At 47.1% G+C, this 19,005-nt stretch overlaps 1 protein-coding gene across 2 annotated transcripts; it reads right to left on the minus strand.

Annotated features, from left to right (window-relative positions):
• Positions 1-1,763: 1,763 nt before the first annotated feature.
• Positions 1,764-18,302, minus strand: FGF6 (fibroblast growth factor 6). Of its 2 annotated transcripts, none has more exons than XM_041735512.1 (3): positions 17,690-18,302; positions 16,629-16,732; positions 1,764-4,539 (listed from the first exon to the last, which is right to left on the minus strand). In XM_041735512.1, the coding sequence occupies exons 1-3, from the start codon at positions 18,033-18,035 to the stop codon at positions 4,363-4,365; spliced, it is 627 nt and encodes a 208-aa protein (XP_041591446.1). In that variant the 5' UTR covers positions 18,036-18,302; the 3' UTR covers positions 1,764-4,362. The 2 variants fall into 2 exon arrangements, with proteins under 2 accessions (XP_041591446.1, XP_041591445.1); XM_041735511.1 differs by having other exon boundaries at positions 1,764-6,198.
• Between the last annotated feature and the right edge of the window lie 703 nt (positions 18,303-19,005).

Here is a 19,005-nt window from a genome sequence, read left to right on the forward strand (position 1 = left end):
CTGTCCTCCCTGCAGAGGGCTTGCCTCCTCCAAGCCACTCCACACATGACAGTTCCAGTCATCTTTCTAAAACCGCTATCTGGTCCTATTCTTAAACTCAGCAAGGATGGACCTCACATTGTTTTAGATGACAAGTCAAGCTCTTTCGGTGAAAAAAGTCAAATACAAGAAGCCACATAATGTGTGAAAATTTTTTTTACATGAAATACCCAGAAAAGGCAAAACGATGGAGACAGAAAGTAATGGTTGCCTCTGGTGGACATGGTGAAGTGGAGACCAAGAGTAAGTGTGCTTAAAGAATCTAATAGGAGTAATGAAAATGTCCTAAAACTGATGTGTGGTGATGCGTGCACAACTTGGTAATTTAAAAATTGAATTATACATTTGGAGAGAGTGAAATACATATGAAAAATTAAAGAATATTTGAGCACCCTATTATACTAACCAGGTACTCCATGATATAGTTCCTAATGGCCTGGCTTGAGCCCCACCTCACCCCCTCCCTCACTCTGTATACATGACACACTGGCCCTGGTTCAGGTCCTCCAAAGAGTCTCATTCTTCCTCTGGGCTCCCACTTGTACTTTCAAACACCTGCTGTGCTCTTCCTCCCTGCTGCCTGCCCCCAATCTGGCTGATATCCATAAGAGCTCACTTTTCTCTGGGATGGATTCCTTTGTCCACCCAGATGAGCTCAGGACCCTGTCCTGTGCCCCCATAGTGCACCTGGACTTGTCTCTCATGCCACTCATTGCATTTTTCTGTGATTATTTGTTTAATGAGTATCTTCTTTGCAAGTATACAAGCCCACATATAATTTGTCACAATGATATTCCAAGGCTCACAGAAGGATTTTAGAAATATTAATTGTGTGGATAAATATAAGAATGAAGAGGCCACAGGATCAGGCAGTTCTTCCAAGAGTACATAGATTGATTCAGAACCCAGCATCGCTCAAACTGAAGGCACATTTTAGTCTCTGCCAGGGGTGATGTGAAGAATAGAAGAGGGATATGGGAGGGGATGGCATGGTGGGGAGTATGGTTGGGAGATTACAGGTGTGATGATGGGGGTGGGATGCGGGAACATGAGAGAAAAGCTTGGGATTCGTGAGTTCTCATCTGGCTGTGTGATCCTGGATGAGAAACTTAAGCTCCCTGTTTTTCTTCTTTTAACCTATGAAAAGACTTTTATAATTTATACAGTCTCTGTTATCTCAAATATTTTATAATTTCAGTCATTCTACTAACTAGGGCTTTTCAATATCAGAATCACCTGGGGTGTGTGTTACAAGCATAGACTCCTAAGCCCCACCCAGGCCTCTGGGTCAGTATCTCTGAATGTGGCTAGGGAATCTACATTTTAACATACTCTTGGGTGATTTTTTTTAAAAATGCAAGTTTGTGAGAGGATGGGAACTGCATCTACCCCATTCACTCATGTATCCCAAAACTCCACCCAATGCAGCACAGAGATAGGGTGCTCAATAAGTACTTCTTGATGGGATGGGTGAATAAGTAAATGGTATAGTCACAGAAATGTGGATATCTTGCTTTGATCGAGGCAGAAAGGGAAAAGGGCTTCCACTCTGGGAATGAATTCTCCATTTATAAAATATGGCAGTTGGACTAAGTGACTCGCATGACTTCTCCCTACCTTAGTAATCTATAATATCGACAGCACCATGGATCGATGCTTTGTTTCCCTTTGCTTTCCTCCTTGACAGGTGAGAAAGAATCAAGGTGAAAATCAACCACAACTCAAAGATTGATTGTGAGTTTTAATAGGAGGGGTGGAGTCAAACAGTTTAGAGGAACGTATAAAAAGACCTTTTACTTTTTGCTGGAACATGATATGGTTTGTGCATAGCACATACATATTAAAAAATAAAAGCATCACATTTTACAAGCACATGACTGAACAAATTCTGAGTTTTTCTACTTACTTGACCCAAACTTGGGGACAGCTCTGTACTGGGACCCAGCCTGAGGTACTTACTGATTTATAGAAAGTGGAAACCACATGAGGACACAGCTGTCTGAGTGCTGGAATTTCAGTAGTTCAATGAGGTATACAAACATGGTTCTGTGTTGGCTCTTGGCATGATGGACTAGATTCAGGATCTGTTTTGGATATAATCACTCCCTCCTCCCATTCTGGGAAGAGGAAGTATCAACTCAGATGGAAGCACAGAACTATACCTACTCTTCTGGTCTGTCCCAAGCATTCTGGGAGGTAGCAGAACGAGTGGACATTCCTGGCCAAGTGGAGAGGGGGTGCAGATTTGAGAGACCCACTTCCTAGACAGGAAAGTGGCAAGCCACAGAGAATATCTCCTCAGTGACATTTGACCCAGAGCCTTTGGGGACAGAAAGTTATAGGAGCTTTCTAGCTTCTGTACATGTGAAAAGCAGCAGAAGGGGATAGACAGGAGAGAGGATATCCCTGTGTCTTAGGGGCCAGTGACCGCTTTTCATAGATATATTTGCACCAGTGACCATGGCACAAAATGGGCAAGGGCAGTGGACCTACAATGATGGGAGGAAGGAGAACTACAGCATGTGGACTTTTATACATTATTCTCTCTTAGGATTCTACAGAATGATAACTTGGAGGCTCTGACATCTAGGACGAGAAAGGGGCCCAGCACCATTATGAGAAGAATTCCAAGCTTCTCAGTATAGGACTAGGTCAGGAGAGAATTTCAGGCCTGGGTTTCTGGCCTGGGAAAATCCTAGTATGTCTAAAAAGGAGAGAGGTTTGTAGCCTGGATCAGAGAACAGGAGAAATATTCTCTTTCCTAGGCCATAGAGTGGCCCTGGCCAGGGGCTTGGAGCACGTGTGCTAGACGTGTTGGGACCTGGCGGCAGAGGGGGAAGGCTGTGAAGGATAGTGGTGGGGTATTAATTACAATATTATATACCTTCCAAAGGAGGTTCGAAAATGCATGGCAAGTATGAAGGGAAGGGATGTTAGAAGGCAGCAAATGAGGGAGGGAACATAATCAATAGCTTCAATGAGATAGTTGAGGTTTTCTGGTTTCCTCTGAGGTCCACGCATTGTCTTGAGGAGAGTGCAGATTCTACAGGAGGTCTGGAGCTCCCCTCTGGTTTCTGAGCTCACCTCTCCCCAGCTGAGGAGTTCACCTCCAAGTATGTGATTATATCTTGCTCTCATTGTTATCGTTTGCTCTTGAAGGAACAAGGCAGCATTTGGCACCCCAAGTTTGCATGGAGCTGCCAGAGAAGGTATAGGAGGGAAGCCAATGACTAGACTACAAAACTCTATAAACCAGGATCATAGCTCAGGATGTGGGGGAGAGAGGACCCAAGTCATTCGTAGTACATGGCAGCAGGAACGTGAGGATCCTTGTGTTCCGCTGCCCATGCAAAGTCTGCTGCAGCCTTTTGGATCCAACAGGGCTGAGAGCTCAGTCCTGGACTCAGTAGACATGGTGATCAGACAGGAGACAATTCTGCACACCTGTGCACAAACACAGGAGCAGGAGAGAAGGGACTGAACAGCCCTTTGCTGATCCTCCTCCGTTCCTGCCCCTTAACCCACTTCTGTGGATGGAGAGAGACTTGTCGGAAGCCTAAGCCACTTACAGGTAAAGAGAAAGCTCTTGGGAGAGCACTCCTCTGGACAGGAGGCATTTAAAGAGTCAACAATGCATCACCACATCCAGGAATATGTTCAGAAGTTTCAACAAATGATACAGCATAGGCCCTGGTACCAGTTAGAATAGATGCCCTGAGGCTAGGAACCAATTCCAGGCATAGGCAATGGGTGTGCTGGTGCTGCTGCCTAGTGACTGCATAGCAAGCCTTCCTGGTCCTAGGCATGTCATTGCTTCTCCTTCTCACTCTTAGCATGAAAGCTAGGAGTGAACATTTGGGGGAGCTCCTTGTCAGTGTTTGAGCACTTTTATGAGCCTCTAGAGAGATGCAGGAATCTAAGGCCTTGAGACTCTCTTTAGAAATGTATCCCCTCCCATGCCAAGTTGGCTTAGAGATTTAAGAAGAAAGGAACTAGAGCTTTGGGACCTAAAACTTTTCTCTCCACCAGATCACCGTCTGTCCATCCTCCCAGCCTGCCTGCACTCCTGGCACCTTCTATCGGATACTGATGCATGCCTCAGGTTCTGAGTGAGTCAGTTTCTCATACACCCTGTCAAAGAGATCAGTAAATTACTCTAGACAAGATAATCAGCTTTGTCCTCTGCCTCCAAGCAGAGCTGCACTTCAAATATTCCAAATGGTCAAGATGGACCAACTTTTTCCCCCTTCCACTTGAACAAAGACCCCAGCTCCTTCCAGTTTCTTCCAAGGCTTGGTCATGTCCAGTCATGCTCCTGAGTTCTTATTGCCTGTTGAATCTTTTCTCACCTTGGTGTGGCCTTTTCCTCCTCATCCAGCATATGTCCTTCCTGATGTGTGCTAGACAGAGAGATAGCCAGTATGATGTCTCCGTTGGGTGGCCAACTTCCATGTCCAGTTCACAGTCGCTCAGCTCAGGTCTATCTATAGATGGCCTCATCTGCAAATAGAGAGGTATGTCGAAGATGAAGGTATTTGCAGCAGATGAGGGGCTGTCTTGCAGGCAGGGGCCCCTGAGAGTAGCAGAGGGTGTCAGGTCATTTTGTAACACGATGGTTCACGTATAATGCCGAAAATATTTGCACTCTGATATGGCTCTCTCTGGTTTCAGATTTAGGAACATTCCAATGGTTCAGGAATCTGAAGGCTCCAGGCAGACAACATTTATAGTCACTTGGGGGAACCTCTGCTTTAAATACTCTCAAAGGACAGGAGGCAAGACGGCATTGTAGAGCAAGGAGCTGTTATAGCTTGGCTGCTTGATTTCACGGGATTATCACTCTTCTCTTACTGTAGGGGGGCCAGAGGGGGCAAACTCTGGAGGTCATGGTGCCCATTCTACTGCATCCAGGCACCAGTGTGTATGCAAGATGAGGACGACCAAGAAGGAAGTGAGAGTATCAGATGAGAACTTGGGTGAGTTTCCCGGACGTAGCTGGAGAGGAATTATCATCTGCAGTCCAAAGCCTCTCTACTTCCTTCATGCCCTACTTTGCACCCCCTCACCTCTCGCCAGAGAAGTTGCCATTATTAGGATCCTTGTCATCTGAGGTTAAAATAAGACCTAGTTCAAAAGGAGGAAAAGTTATGGGCGGGGAGCCAGGCCCCAGCTTGTTCTTGGAGCCACAGGCGGCACTGAATCCTCCAGGCAGAAAGGCACTTCATAGAACATCCAGTCCCTTCCGCTGCTTCCAGCAGGCCTTCCCCAACTGCCTGAGGCACTGCTCTACCCCATTTCTTCAAGAAGAGGATCCCTTCTTTCCCAGCTCCCCTGTCAGGGCAGCCCAGTGTCCCCAGAGCTCTCACAGGCAGGAAGTTTGGAGCCTGCCCACTTTCTTTCTGGTTTGCAGATAAACCGTACTCCCTTCCACTCTGCCCTCTATGCTTAGAGGACAGCTGCTCCCCACTGCCTGTGCATCCCATGCATGCACTCAAGTGGCCTCTGGATGGAAAGATGATTGGAAAGAGGCAGAACAGGAGTACATATCAATCCAGCTGGATTGACAAATGACATTCTTGCAGGCAGATTCCTGCTGCCATGATACTGGGGAGAGAGAAACCCGATGCTCTGCAATGCCTTTGCTCAGACCACCTACACAAAGATGTATGGACATACCTGAACACACACACACACACTGCCACCTGGCATTTCCCTGTGCACATGGTCATATGCCACATGTACCTTCTTTCCTCAGTTGAGGTCAGAGCAAGTATCCATTGCCATTCTAGGATAGTGGTTGCAACCGTTCACTTGGATTGGTTACATACCATAGGGTCCGGTGTGCCTTCTCCCCAAGCACAGGAGAAGCCCAACTCAGGAGTCATGGCGGGGAGGGGGTGGCGGTAAGGGGAATTGTTCATTTGTGCAAAATTCCAATACAAAAGATGTTGTTTTCAATCTGCAAGCCTCCTTTCAGGGTCCTTATATCCTGGGAAGGAAGTGAGTGACAGTCATGATTGGGGACACCTTGCTGCCCCGCTTTACCCGTCCATATTTGCTCAGTGCGATGTAGGTCCCTCTGTACAGGTCTGACTCATAGGCATTGTAATTGTTGGGCAGGAGGGTTTCTCTGAACTTGCATTCCTCGTGGAAGCTGGGCTGCCAAAGAAATGGGCAAACAGAGGCTCAATTATAAATGAGGTGTAGCAGGCCCCCTCCTGGATGCGCCTCCCCTCCCCTTTGTAAGACAACCAACAGGGAATCTGAACCATTCTAGGTGAATGGAATCATGGAAGATCAGAAAGGAAGAGACTTCTGAACTCTGTTGGACCTCTCTCACATTCCCTCCGTTAGGATGAGAAAATCAAGGTCCAGGGACAGATAGATTGTCTGTGTAATATGGAGTGGGTTTCTTGACTTTTAGTTCAGGGCTCTCTCCTCTAAGCACCTAGCTGATAATTTATTCCATTCAGAGAAAGGACCAGAGAAGGATGTAATAGGCTGTTTTCTCAAGTCCACTGTGAGAGGTTGTCAAATGGAGTAGGTTGGGGGCCTGGGTTCCACTTTTGTGGCTTCTCTGCTTCCTGGTTGTATGACTTTGGGCAGGCTCTTCCCTCTCAGCCTTTGTTCCCTTTTCTGCAAGCTGTGGGCTGGGTTGTTGGTGAAGTGTGGTTAGCAGAGGTTGGGAGACAGATGACTCCCCACGTCCTTTCCAACGCTATCTGTTGACTATGTTAACCCTTTCTTCTTTCCACTGATTTCCCCTCACTCTGTCTTTCCCAGTTGATGCCCCAGGTTTGCAACCCCTTAAAGAGGTTCATTCCTGGTTTTGACTTTGAGCCCAAAAGACACCTGATGCCTTCTAGACATTCAGAGCTCTCCAGGGAAGTTTGGGAATAGAAATGATAAGGAGCAGCCATTTTTATGGGGAAGAGAACCTGGTTCCCTCTGTGGCAGGTGGTGCCGTGGAGTCTGGGGCTAGTGATATATCAGCCTCTGCAGTGCTAATTTGGTAGAGAAGCGCGTGTGGACCATCTGTTCAGAAAATGAATGCCGAACTTCCTGTCACACATCAACAACTTCATTCCTGCTATATCACCCACGTCCTCCTTTATTCCTAGAAAAGAGGGCCCTTCCTCCCCCAGCCTGCAGGGCCACTGCTGAGGGAAGCTGGGGAGGTTTCTGTGCTTAGGACAGGGAGTGGTTCTATGGGGTCTAGAGGAAGAGGGAGCAAGGTGAAAGCCAGGAGATAGGGGATCCAGCCTCCAAAGAAATACAGAATGAAACAAAAAGAGAGAGGTGGGATTGCTTTCTGACTCCTTCCTGCTGACTGAGGCCATCAGCTATAAAAAGCCCACTCAATGGCTGGATGGCTGTGCCAGAGGGGTTGTCTGACCATCTCTGAAGGAATCGATCTCTGAGCACCCTGGGCTGGTTGAAGGTGGGGGATGGACCAGAGCCTCTTCCTGTTATGAGCAGAGGGTGATGAACTAGCTCACTGGGCTCCCAGATTCTTACAGCTCTTTGGGTGTACTGCTCAGACAGCATGGACAAGAGTATGTGATTCCCCAGGGCCAGCTTCTTCTTTCCCAATAGATTCCAAGTTGCCCAAGACAGGATTGTGTCTTGTCAGGTACGTGATGCTGAATGGATGATTATTTCACAGAGGCAGCAGCGGGACAGGTGGATACTCCCCACATATTTGGCTCTTCAGGGCAGCATGAGAGTGAGAAAGGGGGCAGTGCAGTGTGAGGGGGAAACAGCATACTCCCTTCCTTTTGCCCCTTCCTCCTTTCCCCACTCAAGCCCCCCAATGTTTATTGTTTACAAGGCACTTCCGCATGTGTTAATTTAGCTGAGATGAATGTGAAAGCTTTAGACTGGTATGCCAGCTGGCTTCCCAGTACCACACTAGGGAGCTTGGGTTTTCACAAGCTACCTTTGTTATGAATACTCAGTAAGCATTTGTGGAAGGAATATGCCAAAGGTAGAGGGGATAAACTAATCAAAGTAGGTATGGAGCATATTTCTGCACTAGCTTTGAGGTTACACTGATGATTATTCACCTCTTACTTAGCTATATGAACCTGGGCAAGTGATTTAACCTTCCCTCATCTCGAGTTAACCTCCGTTCCCTTATCTGTAAAATGGGACAGTAAGAATTATTATGTCATAGAATTGGAGTTAGCATTAATTGAAATAATGTACAGAAAATTATTGGTATAGGGATGCCTGGGTAGCTCCGTGGTTGATCATCTGCCTTCAGCTTAGGTCATGATCCCGGGGTCCTGGGATGGAGTCCTACATCAGTATCCCTGCGGGGAGCCTGATTCTCCTTCTGCCTATGTCTCTACCTCTCTCTGTGTGTCTCTCATGAATAGATAAATAAAACATTAAAAAAAAGAAAGTCATTGGTATAACACTTGGCACATAGTAAAATAAAAAATATTGTTATTACGATAATTCTTCTCTATCATGAACCACTTTGCATTAAAAGCCCTAAAAAACTTTGTCTTACCCTGAATCACCATTCCTGCAAAACCTGCTGTGGGTTATTGGACATTTTTGCTTTTAAGCTCTGCAGTTATTGACTGAATGACTCGGAGACCATGAACTTGTATGAGAAGACCACAGAATTAGGACATACAGAAGCTGCACTGCTCTTCGGAGCCTCTCTGGACCGTGGTTTCTTTACCTGTGCATGGGGTGTAGAGTAAGCCACAGAAGCTAAGATTGTTGATGATCAAAGCTCTGGAGCAACATCACTAGGAGCAAGGCACTCAGGATTGAGTGCAAATTACTAAGGAATAAAACTACACTGATTAAAAGTCTGGTGCAGGGGTGACTGGGTGGCTCAGTCGGTTAAGCTTTGCACTCTTGATTTTAGTTCAGGTCATGATGTCAGGGTCCTGGGATTGAGCTCCACATGGGGCTCTGTGCTGACCGTGGAGCCTGCTTGGGATATTCTCTTTCCTCCCTCTGCTACCACTACCCCACTCTTACCCCAGCCCCTCTGTGCACACTTGCATGTGCATGTGCGTGCTCACTCACTCTTTCTCAAAAAAAAAAAAAAAAAAAAAAAGAATCTGGTGCAGATTGATGAACAAAATATAGACTCCAGAAGTTGATCCAAATATGTCAATATAAAATAAAAATGGACCTGAAATTCATATAAAATAAAAGTAGTATTTCAAATCACTGGAGAGAACATGGTGTTAGAACAACTGGATAATATCTAATAATAATAATAATAAAAATAATAATAGTAATAAAGTTTGATTTCTTATTTCACTCCTTATATTAAAGAAAATTCTATAAGTAGCAAAGGTTTTATTTATTTATTTATTTATAAGATTTTGTTTATTTATTTGACAGATAGAACATATGTAGGGGGAACAGCAGAGGGAGAGGAAGAAGCAGGTGTCCCACCCAGCGGGGAGCCTGATGTGGGGCTTGTTCCCAGGACTCTGGGATCATGACCTGAGCCAAAGGCAGAAGCTTAACTGACTGAGCCACCCAGGTGCCCTTATAACTAGCAAAGATCTAAATGTAAAAAAAGAGAACCTTAAGAGTCCAGAAAGAAATTTGATTTAAGTAATCTTGAGTCAGGAAGACCTTTTTGATGAGGACACAAAAAATTATATACCATAAAAAAGTGAAACCAAATAAATTTGAGTCTGGTAAAAGTTGCCTTAAGCAAAACAAAAATATAAATAGCAAATTCAGTTAAAAAATCGTTGCAGTACTGGGGCACCTGGGTGGCTCAGTTGGTTGAGTGTCCAGCTCTTGATCTCAGGGTCATGAGTGCAAGCCCCATGTTGGGCTCCATGCTGGGTGTGGAGCCTACTTAAAAAACAAACAAACAAACAAACAAACAAATAAATAAAATAAAAAATAGTTGCTATGTATATGTGTTGGAGAGTATATTTTGTTACCGTACCTTAACTGAGAAATGGACTGTTTATGAATAGACCATTCACAGAAAAGGAAATACAATTAACATTTGAACATAAGAAAATATACCTAATAAGAGAAATCTAAGTCATAATGATGAGGTAACATTTTTAATTGTTTAAGAGAAATCAGATGTTTTGAAAATATTCTTTTTTTCTTTCTTCCTTCCTTTCTCTCTCTCTTTTTTTCTTTTTTAGAGAGAGAGAAAGAAGGTGTGAGCAGGGTGAGGGGGGGCAGAGAGAGAGAGAGAGAGAGAATGCCAAGCAGTCTCTGCACTGAGCACGGAGCCTCACTCAGGGCTCCATCTCATGACCCTGAGATCATGACCCAAGCCGAACTTAGTAGTCTTGACACTTAACCCACTGAACTACCCAGGTGCCCCTTGATAATATTCTTTCATTGGCGAGGGCATGAAGATTAGGAATTCTCATGTAACATCTGTGGGTGCAAATATTGTTAGAACCTCTATAAAGAGCAATTTGCCAGTATCTACTAGAATAAAAAAGGAATATAACTTTGACTAATAATTCTGCTTCCAGGAAGTTATCTTACCATCCAGCTCCTACACATGTACAAGAGTTACTCCCTGCAACATTATTTATAATAGTAAAAGACCAAAAACAACAAAGCGTCTATTAGGAGGGAAGTAGTTCATTCCATTCTGGCAAATCCACACAATTGAATACTCATGAAAAAATACGGAACCGCTCTGCGCACTGACTTGAAGTGATCTCAAAGACATACCATTAAGTGAAGAGGCAAGGTTCAAAACAGTGTGCAGTATGCTCTTATATGTGTGACTTTATAAAATAACAGTGAGGGAACACCCTCAGGGACACAGGTTCTTCTTGGAGCAGCACATAAGGAGCTGGTCCAGTGTCTTTCTCTGGGGAGGTACTAAAGGCTTCAAGATGGCAGTGTGAAGGGAACCAGATTTCCATGGCATATTCTTTTGCACTGCCCCCCCCCCGCCCGTGTTCATGTATTATCTAGTCATGTAAGTAGATTATTTAAAGCAGGAAAGGAATTCAGGATACGAGACAGGCGGGGAAAGGAAGTGAGAAAACATTTGTATCCAAAACCAGTGGTCCCCCCTTCTCCTGTCCAGGCCCTGCCACCCTCCACTTGCCCCTCTGTTCTAACTTACACATCCCTGGAGAGTAACCCAGCGTCAGCATCCAGGAGAATGCACTTCTGAGCTGGATGATGCTTACAGAGAGGTTTCGATGTGGTTTGCAAACTGTCGAGTGGAAATGAAACCCTGGTGCTAGGGGGCGGGGGACGGGGGAGCGGGTGGAGGGCGGGGGAAGGGAGACTCTTGAGGGCATCTGCCCATATCCACCATTTTAGGATGTGTCCAGTTTAAGAACCCAGGCTTTCCCAGCATCTGGGGCTCCTGAAACATTGTTGAACTGTGCATGACAGTGGTTGTGTGCACTGTGCTCATCCCATCTCTGCTCATCCCATTTCGATTACTCAAATTCCCTCTCCATTAAGAAATGTTTTCCTACTTTTGTTTCTTTCCATTTGATTCTTTTTTTTCTAGCCTCGCTCACATTCCTGGCTTCCTCAGAACGGTGTACAAGAGTGAAACAAGAGAACTTTGCTTTCAGAGGAAGTTTGCTTTCAGAGCCACCTCTTTCTCCTGAGGATCCCTTTCTTGCACCCCTCCGCCCTGTTCTTGGGGTGCAGGTGGCAGGAGGTCAAGACCCTTTCTCTGAACTCTTTGAAGTAGCCGAAGCTTCAGGCCAGTGGGATTTTCCTGCTGCCCAGACTGATGCCCAAAGTGGTATCCAGCCCCAGTCCCTTAATCCATGTCCACCGCATCCTGAGCCCGGTTCTCAGGGCCCGGGAGTGCTGGCTGCTTGGCTCTGGTGAGAAAAGCACTCGTGCCAAGTGAATGCCGTGTTAATAAAAGCAGCTACCATATATTATTACTTGAACAAATGAAAATAATTCCACTGGATCATATTTCCTGGGCCTGCCGGGCCTCAGGCCCCAGCGTGACAACGTCTTAAATTCCATGTTGGTCTAATCAGACTTACGTGGAACCAAACCCCAAAGCCATCAGCTCTTACGTGGAGAAGAGCATTTTGGAGAGGGATTGTTGCAGAGGGCTGTTTCAGCATGTGACCTCTGCCAAGAAATGCCCCTTATGATAGTCTAGGGTAGATGAGACATCCATCCTCTTGTCTCCAGGCAGAGGTAAGTCACCTGGGCTGGTGGAGGTGGATGCTTGTTGTTAAAGTTCTTCCTCCCAGGGCTGCCCTTCGCCACTTGCCCCTATTATTCCTGGTTTATGAGTGTGCATGGGAAGAGCAGGGACAGGAGGTATTTGAGGAGTCGGGTAAGGGGGGGGGGGAAAGAACTTTTTCCTAAGACCCTTCCTTCTGCAGCCCCTGACAACTTCTTTTTTCTGTCCTTAGCTGAAATGGAGAAATAAGATCTCCCAGCTCTGGAGAGGTCTATATATTGCAACTCCCTTTCATAACACACAATTGCATTGTCAAATTAGAAGTTTGAAAGGTTTTCTTTCTTCTTTCTTTCTTTCTTTCTTTCTTTCTTTCTTTCTTTCTTTCTCTTTCTTTCTTTTCTTCTTCTTTTCTTTTTTGTTATTGAAGTTCGATTTGCCAACATATAGTATAACACCCAGTGCTCATCCCTTCAAGTGCTGAAAAGGTTTTCAGCAGGCATATCATTCTTCTCATTCCTGTGTAGCTCTCTGAGCAGGCAGGCCGTGTGTCGGGGAGGGCTGTCTGCAGGGCTCTCAGGTCCCACCCCCCAGTATTTCCCCTCTGTGCTAACACATCCTATCAGAAATCTGTTCTTTGAGCTTTGCTGCTGAGTGTGGGCAGGGATTGGTCCTCACCCTCCCAAAGTAATGCCCGAGAGAATAATCAAAGGTCTTGATGAATGTAACAAATACTGTGTTTTGCACGTTGTCATGCTACTATTGATTAAAAGGATATAGACACAGTTATAATTAGTAAAACTAAAATTGCTTAAAAGCATAAGTGAATTCCTACTAGCTTCTTGTCAGTATACATTTTTTTCTGGGCCAAAGGATTCTCATGGAACATTGGCAGGTGGAGATCTTTGATAATTTCAATTTTATTTTTAAAAGGATGAAGGAGAGTGGAATTCACTGATTTCTGCCTCTGTCGATATTGAGAGAACAGAGATCCAGCCTGAGAGAAGGTCAATGATTTTGCCACAAATGGGAGAGTGGTGGAGGGTAGATGGGGGCAGGAGCTAGAACTCGGGTCCCAGTCTGTACACCAGATGCACTGCTGCCATGGGATTTCTGCGCCTTACCTGCAGAGCCCTGAGGCAGCTCTGCATACAGCTATGATAATGCAAACTTAGAGACCTAGTGTCCCATCTGTAAAGGGAGGATAAAGATCACACACACCTCCTTGGGATGCTGGGGCATAATGTTTGGAAAACACTCTGCAGGGTGCCCGCCAAATAGTAGGTGCTCAATATGGGTGGCTATTTATATTGTCTAAGCCGGGCAGAGGTACCCTGTCATGAGGCTCTGCACCCCTCTTTCCTAGAGGTGACACATGTAGGAGGCCACTCTTCCTAGGTGGGTTTTCTGGGATCTTATTCCCTGACCCCAAACTGTCCCCTGTCCCTAGCCCCAGCATGGGTCCCCTCCCTCCATGAGAAATCACATTTAGTTGCAGGCAGTAGCAGCTGAGCCCTGGGAGATGAGGCAGCTCTAGGGGCTTAAGGGAAATAGTGTGAATGAAATCATCACCCAGCAGGAGTCTTCCTGGCTCCAGGGATCAGCTGGCAATTGTTTTTTTAGACTGTGATAACAGGCCCCAGAGGGGTAGCAGGAGGGGGCAGAGGTGGTTCAGCAGCATCTGATGCACAGCCACACAAAGCATCAGTTGCCCAAGCTTGGGGCACAGTTTGGCCAGACTCCCTCATCCAGCCCTACTCTTTGTACCCTGGCCCTGGGCTCCAGAGAGGACAATCTCCCACCTCAGAGAAGGTGCTCCTGGGCCTGATGCTGCTGGGGTATGGGACCAGGTGGGCAGAGAGTGCAGAGTGTACAGATCTTTCCTCAGGACAGCCCCACTTTTCTCTGGACTTGCTCACTTAGTGAACCCTCCAGCTCATGGGCCCACTTGAATGCCCCCCCCCCAAGTCATGTGCCCTGGGGGCAGGGCGGAGGTGTCTCTGACTTCAGGAGTCAGCCCACAATTCAGAGTGGCTCCTTCCCTTTAACTACTCAATGCTTTACCACTTTGCCTGCTTTCTTGTCATTCTTTTCTTTCTTTCTTTCTTTCTTTCTTTCTTCCTTTCTTTCTTTCTTTCTTTCTTTCTTTCTTTCTTTCTTTCTTTCTTTCTTTCTTTCTTTCTTTCTTTCTTTCTTTCTTTCTTTCTTTCTTTCTTTCTTTCTTTCTTTCTTTCTTTCTTTCTTCTTTCTTTCTTTCTTCTTCTTTCTTTTCTTCTTTCTTTCTTTTTCAACATGGAGCTTGAACTCATGACCCTAAGATCAAGACCTGAGCTGAGATCAAGAGTCAGATGGTAAACTAACTAAGCCTCTCGGGGAATCCCTGCAGTGCTTTCTCTGCTTGATGAAAGCTCTGATTTTGGAATCTCATATAGGTTTTCTTACCAGGGACACACATTTCAAGTGGGAAGTGGATAATTGTTCCTACATATATGCCCTCTCTCTGCCTCAGAGTTGAGCATCCTTCTGGGTAAGGAGAAAGAAATAGGTTTTCTGTTGTCTGGGCTTCCTTCCAGGAGATCTACCTCCTAAATAGTCCCTTGCAGACAGTGCCACAACCAACACCACCCATTCCTGGCTCTCCAATCAGGGGGACCCCAGGTACAGCGCAGACTGGCGAGAAGGGGCTTTTGGGGATGACTCATGCCATGGAAGGGGCCCTGCTGCACCCAAATCTAGGTTGGTCCCAGGCAACCTCCTGTCTTCTCCATCACCTTTGTGCAGAGTGGTCTGAGAAAAAGGGTGTCTGGGAATTCCAAGCCTCATGCTGGGTTTCAACTGCCCAGCCCTCCAAAGTCCATGTTGCTTGGTGGTCCCCAAGCCTGCCCATGTCTCAGAAATACCATAGAAGCTTCAAAAATAATAAACAAACCAATTATCAGGCCCCCATCCCAGCCCTGCTGAGTAAGCATCTTTAATGGAGATCCCTGAATTCAGTACTTTGAACAAGTTACCAAGATGATATGGATGCAGAAGTTCTTCTTTCATGTCTTGCCTTTAGGAAAGAGGAGTGCAGAGCCTCATGGAGGGTACCTCTGCCTGGCTTAGACAATATAAATAGCCACCCATATTGAGCACCTACTGTTTGTTGGGCACCCTGCAGAATGCTTCTCGAGCATTATGCCCCAGTACCCTCAGGAGGTGTGTGTGATCTTTATCCTCCCTTTACAGATGGGATACTGGGTCTTTAAGTTTGTACTATCACAGCTGTATGCAGAGCTGCCTCAAGGCCCTGCAGGTAATGCGCAGAAATCCCATGGCAGCAGTGCATCTGGTGTTCAGACTGGGACCCAAGTTCTGGTTCCTGGCACCATCTATCCTCCAGCTATTTCCTCTTCAGATGCCCACTTTTAACCCATGCCTTGTCTCCATGCAAACCAACCCAGATTTAGTGTCAGCACTAAAGATTACAGGGAAGAAGCTGAGTACCCCCTTTGGGTATGTAGCAGACCCCTCGGCCTCCCGGAACCTGGCACCAATCCTAGATCTCTCCTCATTTCCCGATGCTCAGTCTGTGTCCAAGGAGAAGTAGAACAGCACTCCACGCCCTTCCCATAAATAACTCTGGTATTCCTTAATAATTGTTCAGAGGTCTACCTTTTTAGTCTTCTTATTTCTGTCAAAAGAACTCCCAGTTTCTTCAACTTCATAGGGATGTTTTCCCAGTCCCTATCTTGGAATAAGCTGAATCATAGGAGGAGAGCCCCAGGACTACTGGGTGTCAACGAGAGCAGAGATTTTGGTAAATATGCTTAGCGGTTGGCTGCGTTTACAAAAGGGCTTGAATTTGCCCTCCCTTGGGTGATCTGTGTGGGGGAGGGAGCTGGAGGTGAGGTGCCAGCCCAGAGGGCGGAATAGGAGGATGCTTCTCCAGCTTATGGGAGCAGAGGTCAGAGGACTTAAAATCTTAAAGTAAAATTTCAATACACCAGTGAAGGTGGGGAAGAGAGCCTCCATCTCTCCTCTTCCTGCATTCTAGGTGGGAAGGTACTTCCCTGAGGTGGGTCATGGGACAGAGCAGCCCAGGCTGAGAGACAGGCTGGCTCCTCTGGGCCTCTCCAGTTCGGGGGATCAAACCTGACCATAAGCCCAGATGACGGCTTCATGTCAGGGTGCAGGTCTCCTCCAGAACCAGTAGCCTCCTGAGCTCTGATTCCCATTTAATGACAAAGGACGGAAAGGTCAGGAAAAGCATGGTGCAGAGCAGAAGCCAATCAACTGTGAAGCAAACCAAGCATGAGCTGCCAGGGCTGTCACTGTGATGGACCCTTCCTTCTTATTCTAGACCGATATTCACTTCTCTACTCAAGCTTTTGTAGTATTTTTTCCAACTGTGCAAGCTGCAGCCCTCATACGACCTGGAGATCCCCCAGCCCAATGGACTCACCGTTGTGTATAATCTGCCTTTACTGTTCATGGCAACGAAGAGGGCACTTTTCACTCCAAAGAGACTCACCACACCCCGCTCCACTGTGGAAATCTCCAGCAGGCCTGACAAAGAAAACAGGGGGCGTTACCCAGGGCTTATGCAGAGCAGTGGGATGTTGATCTAGAGGCAATGCCACAAGGGCATCTAAGTCTGTCCTCTGCTCCTAGAAAGCCAGACCCTTATCACCTCTATGCCTGACCTCACTTTGGACTCGGCACGTCCTGTCACTATACTGTCAAAGGTCCAGTTCCGCAAGGAGGGTTCTGACATCAGAGCCAAGGGCTTGCAGCATATCTACAGAAGATTAGCTTTCACTGACTTAATCACATGAGGTCCTTGCCTGGAGTAGAAAAAGGAATGCCGATTGGTTTTTTTTAATAAAGGAGATACTCTACATGTTTCAACAAATCTCAGCTCCTCTGAACTTGCAAACACTGCAGCCGCATGGAAGCTGATGGCTTGCCTGGATCCTGCAGCCCCCATCCTCTCTTGGGTGGGAGTTTATCTATGCAGCAACCCATCAACTTGTAGGACGAGGAAGCTAGGGAGGTTGGAATAAAAAAGAAAGATGTGCTTCAGCAGGGAAATTTTGCAGATCACTTGCCTTTTCTTCTCAAAGAGGGAAGCTAAGTAAAAATCAACCTGGGTTTAATCTGGTCCTGCTGCCCTCATTTACTCTCACCACCCTTGCCTTATGGCTTCCCGGCTGATGGTTCCCTGTGGCCTTGTACAGCCACAGGTGCGTGTCTGTAATGCTAAAGTAATTGGTGCCACTGGGGCTCCAAGGGGTGATGGCAAAGGACACCAGAATGCTTGGACCTCAGCATATTAAGCCTGCAACTAGGCAGGGTCCCAGTGAGTCTGGGAGAGGTGACTATGTTTATGAGCATCCAAGTAGGGAATCACGGTTCTCTCCCCATTATAATAGGAGCCCATGCACCAGAGCAAGTCCCCATCGTCTTTTAGTCTTGCTTGAGCCCAAGCCCCCAGCTTCCCAACTGGCTGCAGCTGGCACTCACTGTAGGGGTTCTCCTCGTGGGTCCCGCTGATCCGGCCGTCGGGGGGCACCTGGAGGTGAAAGCCGATGCCCACGTTGCAGTAGAGCCTCCTCTGCCGCTTGATCCCCACCAAATAGCCACTCTCCCAATTCACCCCGGCAATCTCTCCAGCTAGCCCGGCTCGAGACCTTGACAGCAGAGTGCCCCAGCCCCTGGAGTCCAGCAGTGTGCTGTTGGCGTGGGTACCTGCAGGCAAGGGCACCACCATGCCCACTAGGACGCCTAGGAAGACGAGAGCCCACAGCGTGCCCTGAAGGCGTCCTGCTCCCCGGGACATAGTGATGAACAGCCTCTGTCCCAGGGCCATCCACCTTGCCTCTCAGGCACGTGGTCAGAATTAATGGCCCTAAAAATACCGCCCTTCTTGTTTTTCTCCCCTCAGCATGGCGGCAGGGGCTTATTTTTGGAAGGCAGATGAAGGCTGCTGACATGAAACCAAAGCCTGCTTTGGGCACTCGGGTCGGGAGCAGAGGGACCCAGGCTGAGCCGCGGCTGGTAGGGACCATGGCTTGGGGACGGTTTCTAGCTTGCCTGCTTGCTCCGTCCCAAGTTGATTATATTTGATTTGACCTATCTTTATAGTTCAGCAGCCTGGCCCTCCCCTCCACCCATCATCACCCTGACGTCAACTGGCCCAGCTCATTTATCCAGGGCTGTAACATTAACCTGCTCCTGGGCCTGGCTGCCTCCCCAGACCCCCATCACCCTCCCCACACCCCAGGGATTCTGGGAGCCACTGTCATTCCAGCTATGAGGCAGGAATGAAGTGAGCAGAGAGCATCTCTGAGGGAGGGAGGATTTGGCTGGGAGCCCAGGGGAAGAGGGAGGCAAGAGGCTACCCACAACCCAAACCGGGCAAAAGTTCTTCGCCTGGCAGTGCTGCTGGCTTGCTTATTTAGAGGGCAAAGCGTAAAGACAGTGATAGGGAAAGTTTGGTGGTGGGTAATGATCATGGCCTATGGGCTACCCTAGAGACCTTTTCATGGAAAGAGCTCATGGTGGTTCATGGCAAGGTAGGCTTGGGGGACACTGAGAGCTGAGCCCTTTAAACAGGAGAGAACAGAGATTTGGTGGTGGGGGGTAGGGAGGTGGCCCCAGGAGCTTTGGGATTGTCAAGGAAGACAGGGCTAGGTCAGGCTTCTGCTTGCTGTGCTGGCTATGACATTCACCCAGTCAATGAGGTGGAAGTTGCACCTGACATAGCCCACTTGCCATTTTTCTACCTGGGCTTGTCCTTGGCATCCAATTGATAGTATTTCCATTTTATAGATAAGCTA

This window comes from Vulpes lagopus, chromosome 21 (genome assembly GCF_018345385.1).
Source record: "Vulpes lagopus strain Blue_001 chromosome 21, ASM1834538v1, whole genome shotgun sequence".
NCBI lineage: Eukaryota > Metazoa > Chordata > Mammalia > Carnivora > Canidae > Vulpes > Vulpes lagopus.

Bases quoted from the DNA above. Each gene is read 5' to 3' on its own strand.
- FGF6 (XM_041735512.1), bottom strand. From the start codon at position 18,035: ATGGCCCTGGGACAGAGGCTGTTCATCACTATGTCCCGGGGAGCAGGA. The intron at 16,733-17,689 runs GTGAGTGCCAGC...TTTCTTTGTCAG, and splicing joins CCACGAGGAGAACCCCTACA to GCCTGCTGGAGATTTCCACA. The intron at 4,540-16,628 runs GTGAGTCCATTG...CTCTATTTGCAG, and splicing joins AAGGCAGATTATACACAACG to ATGAGGCCATCTATAGATAG.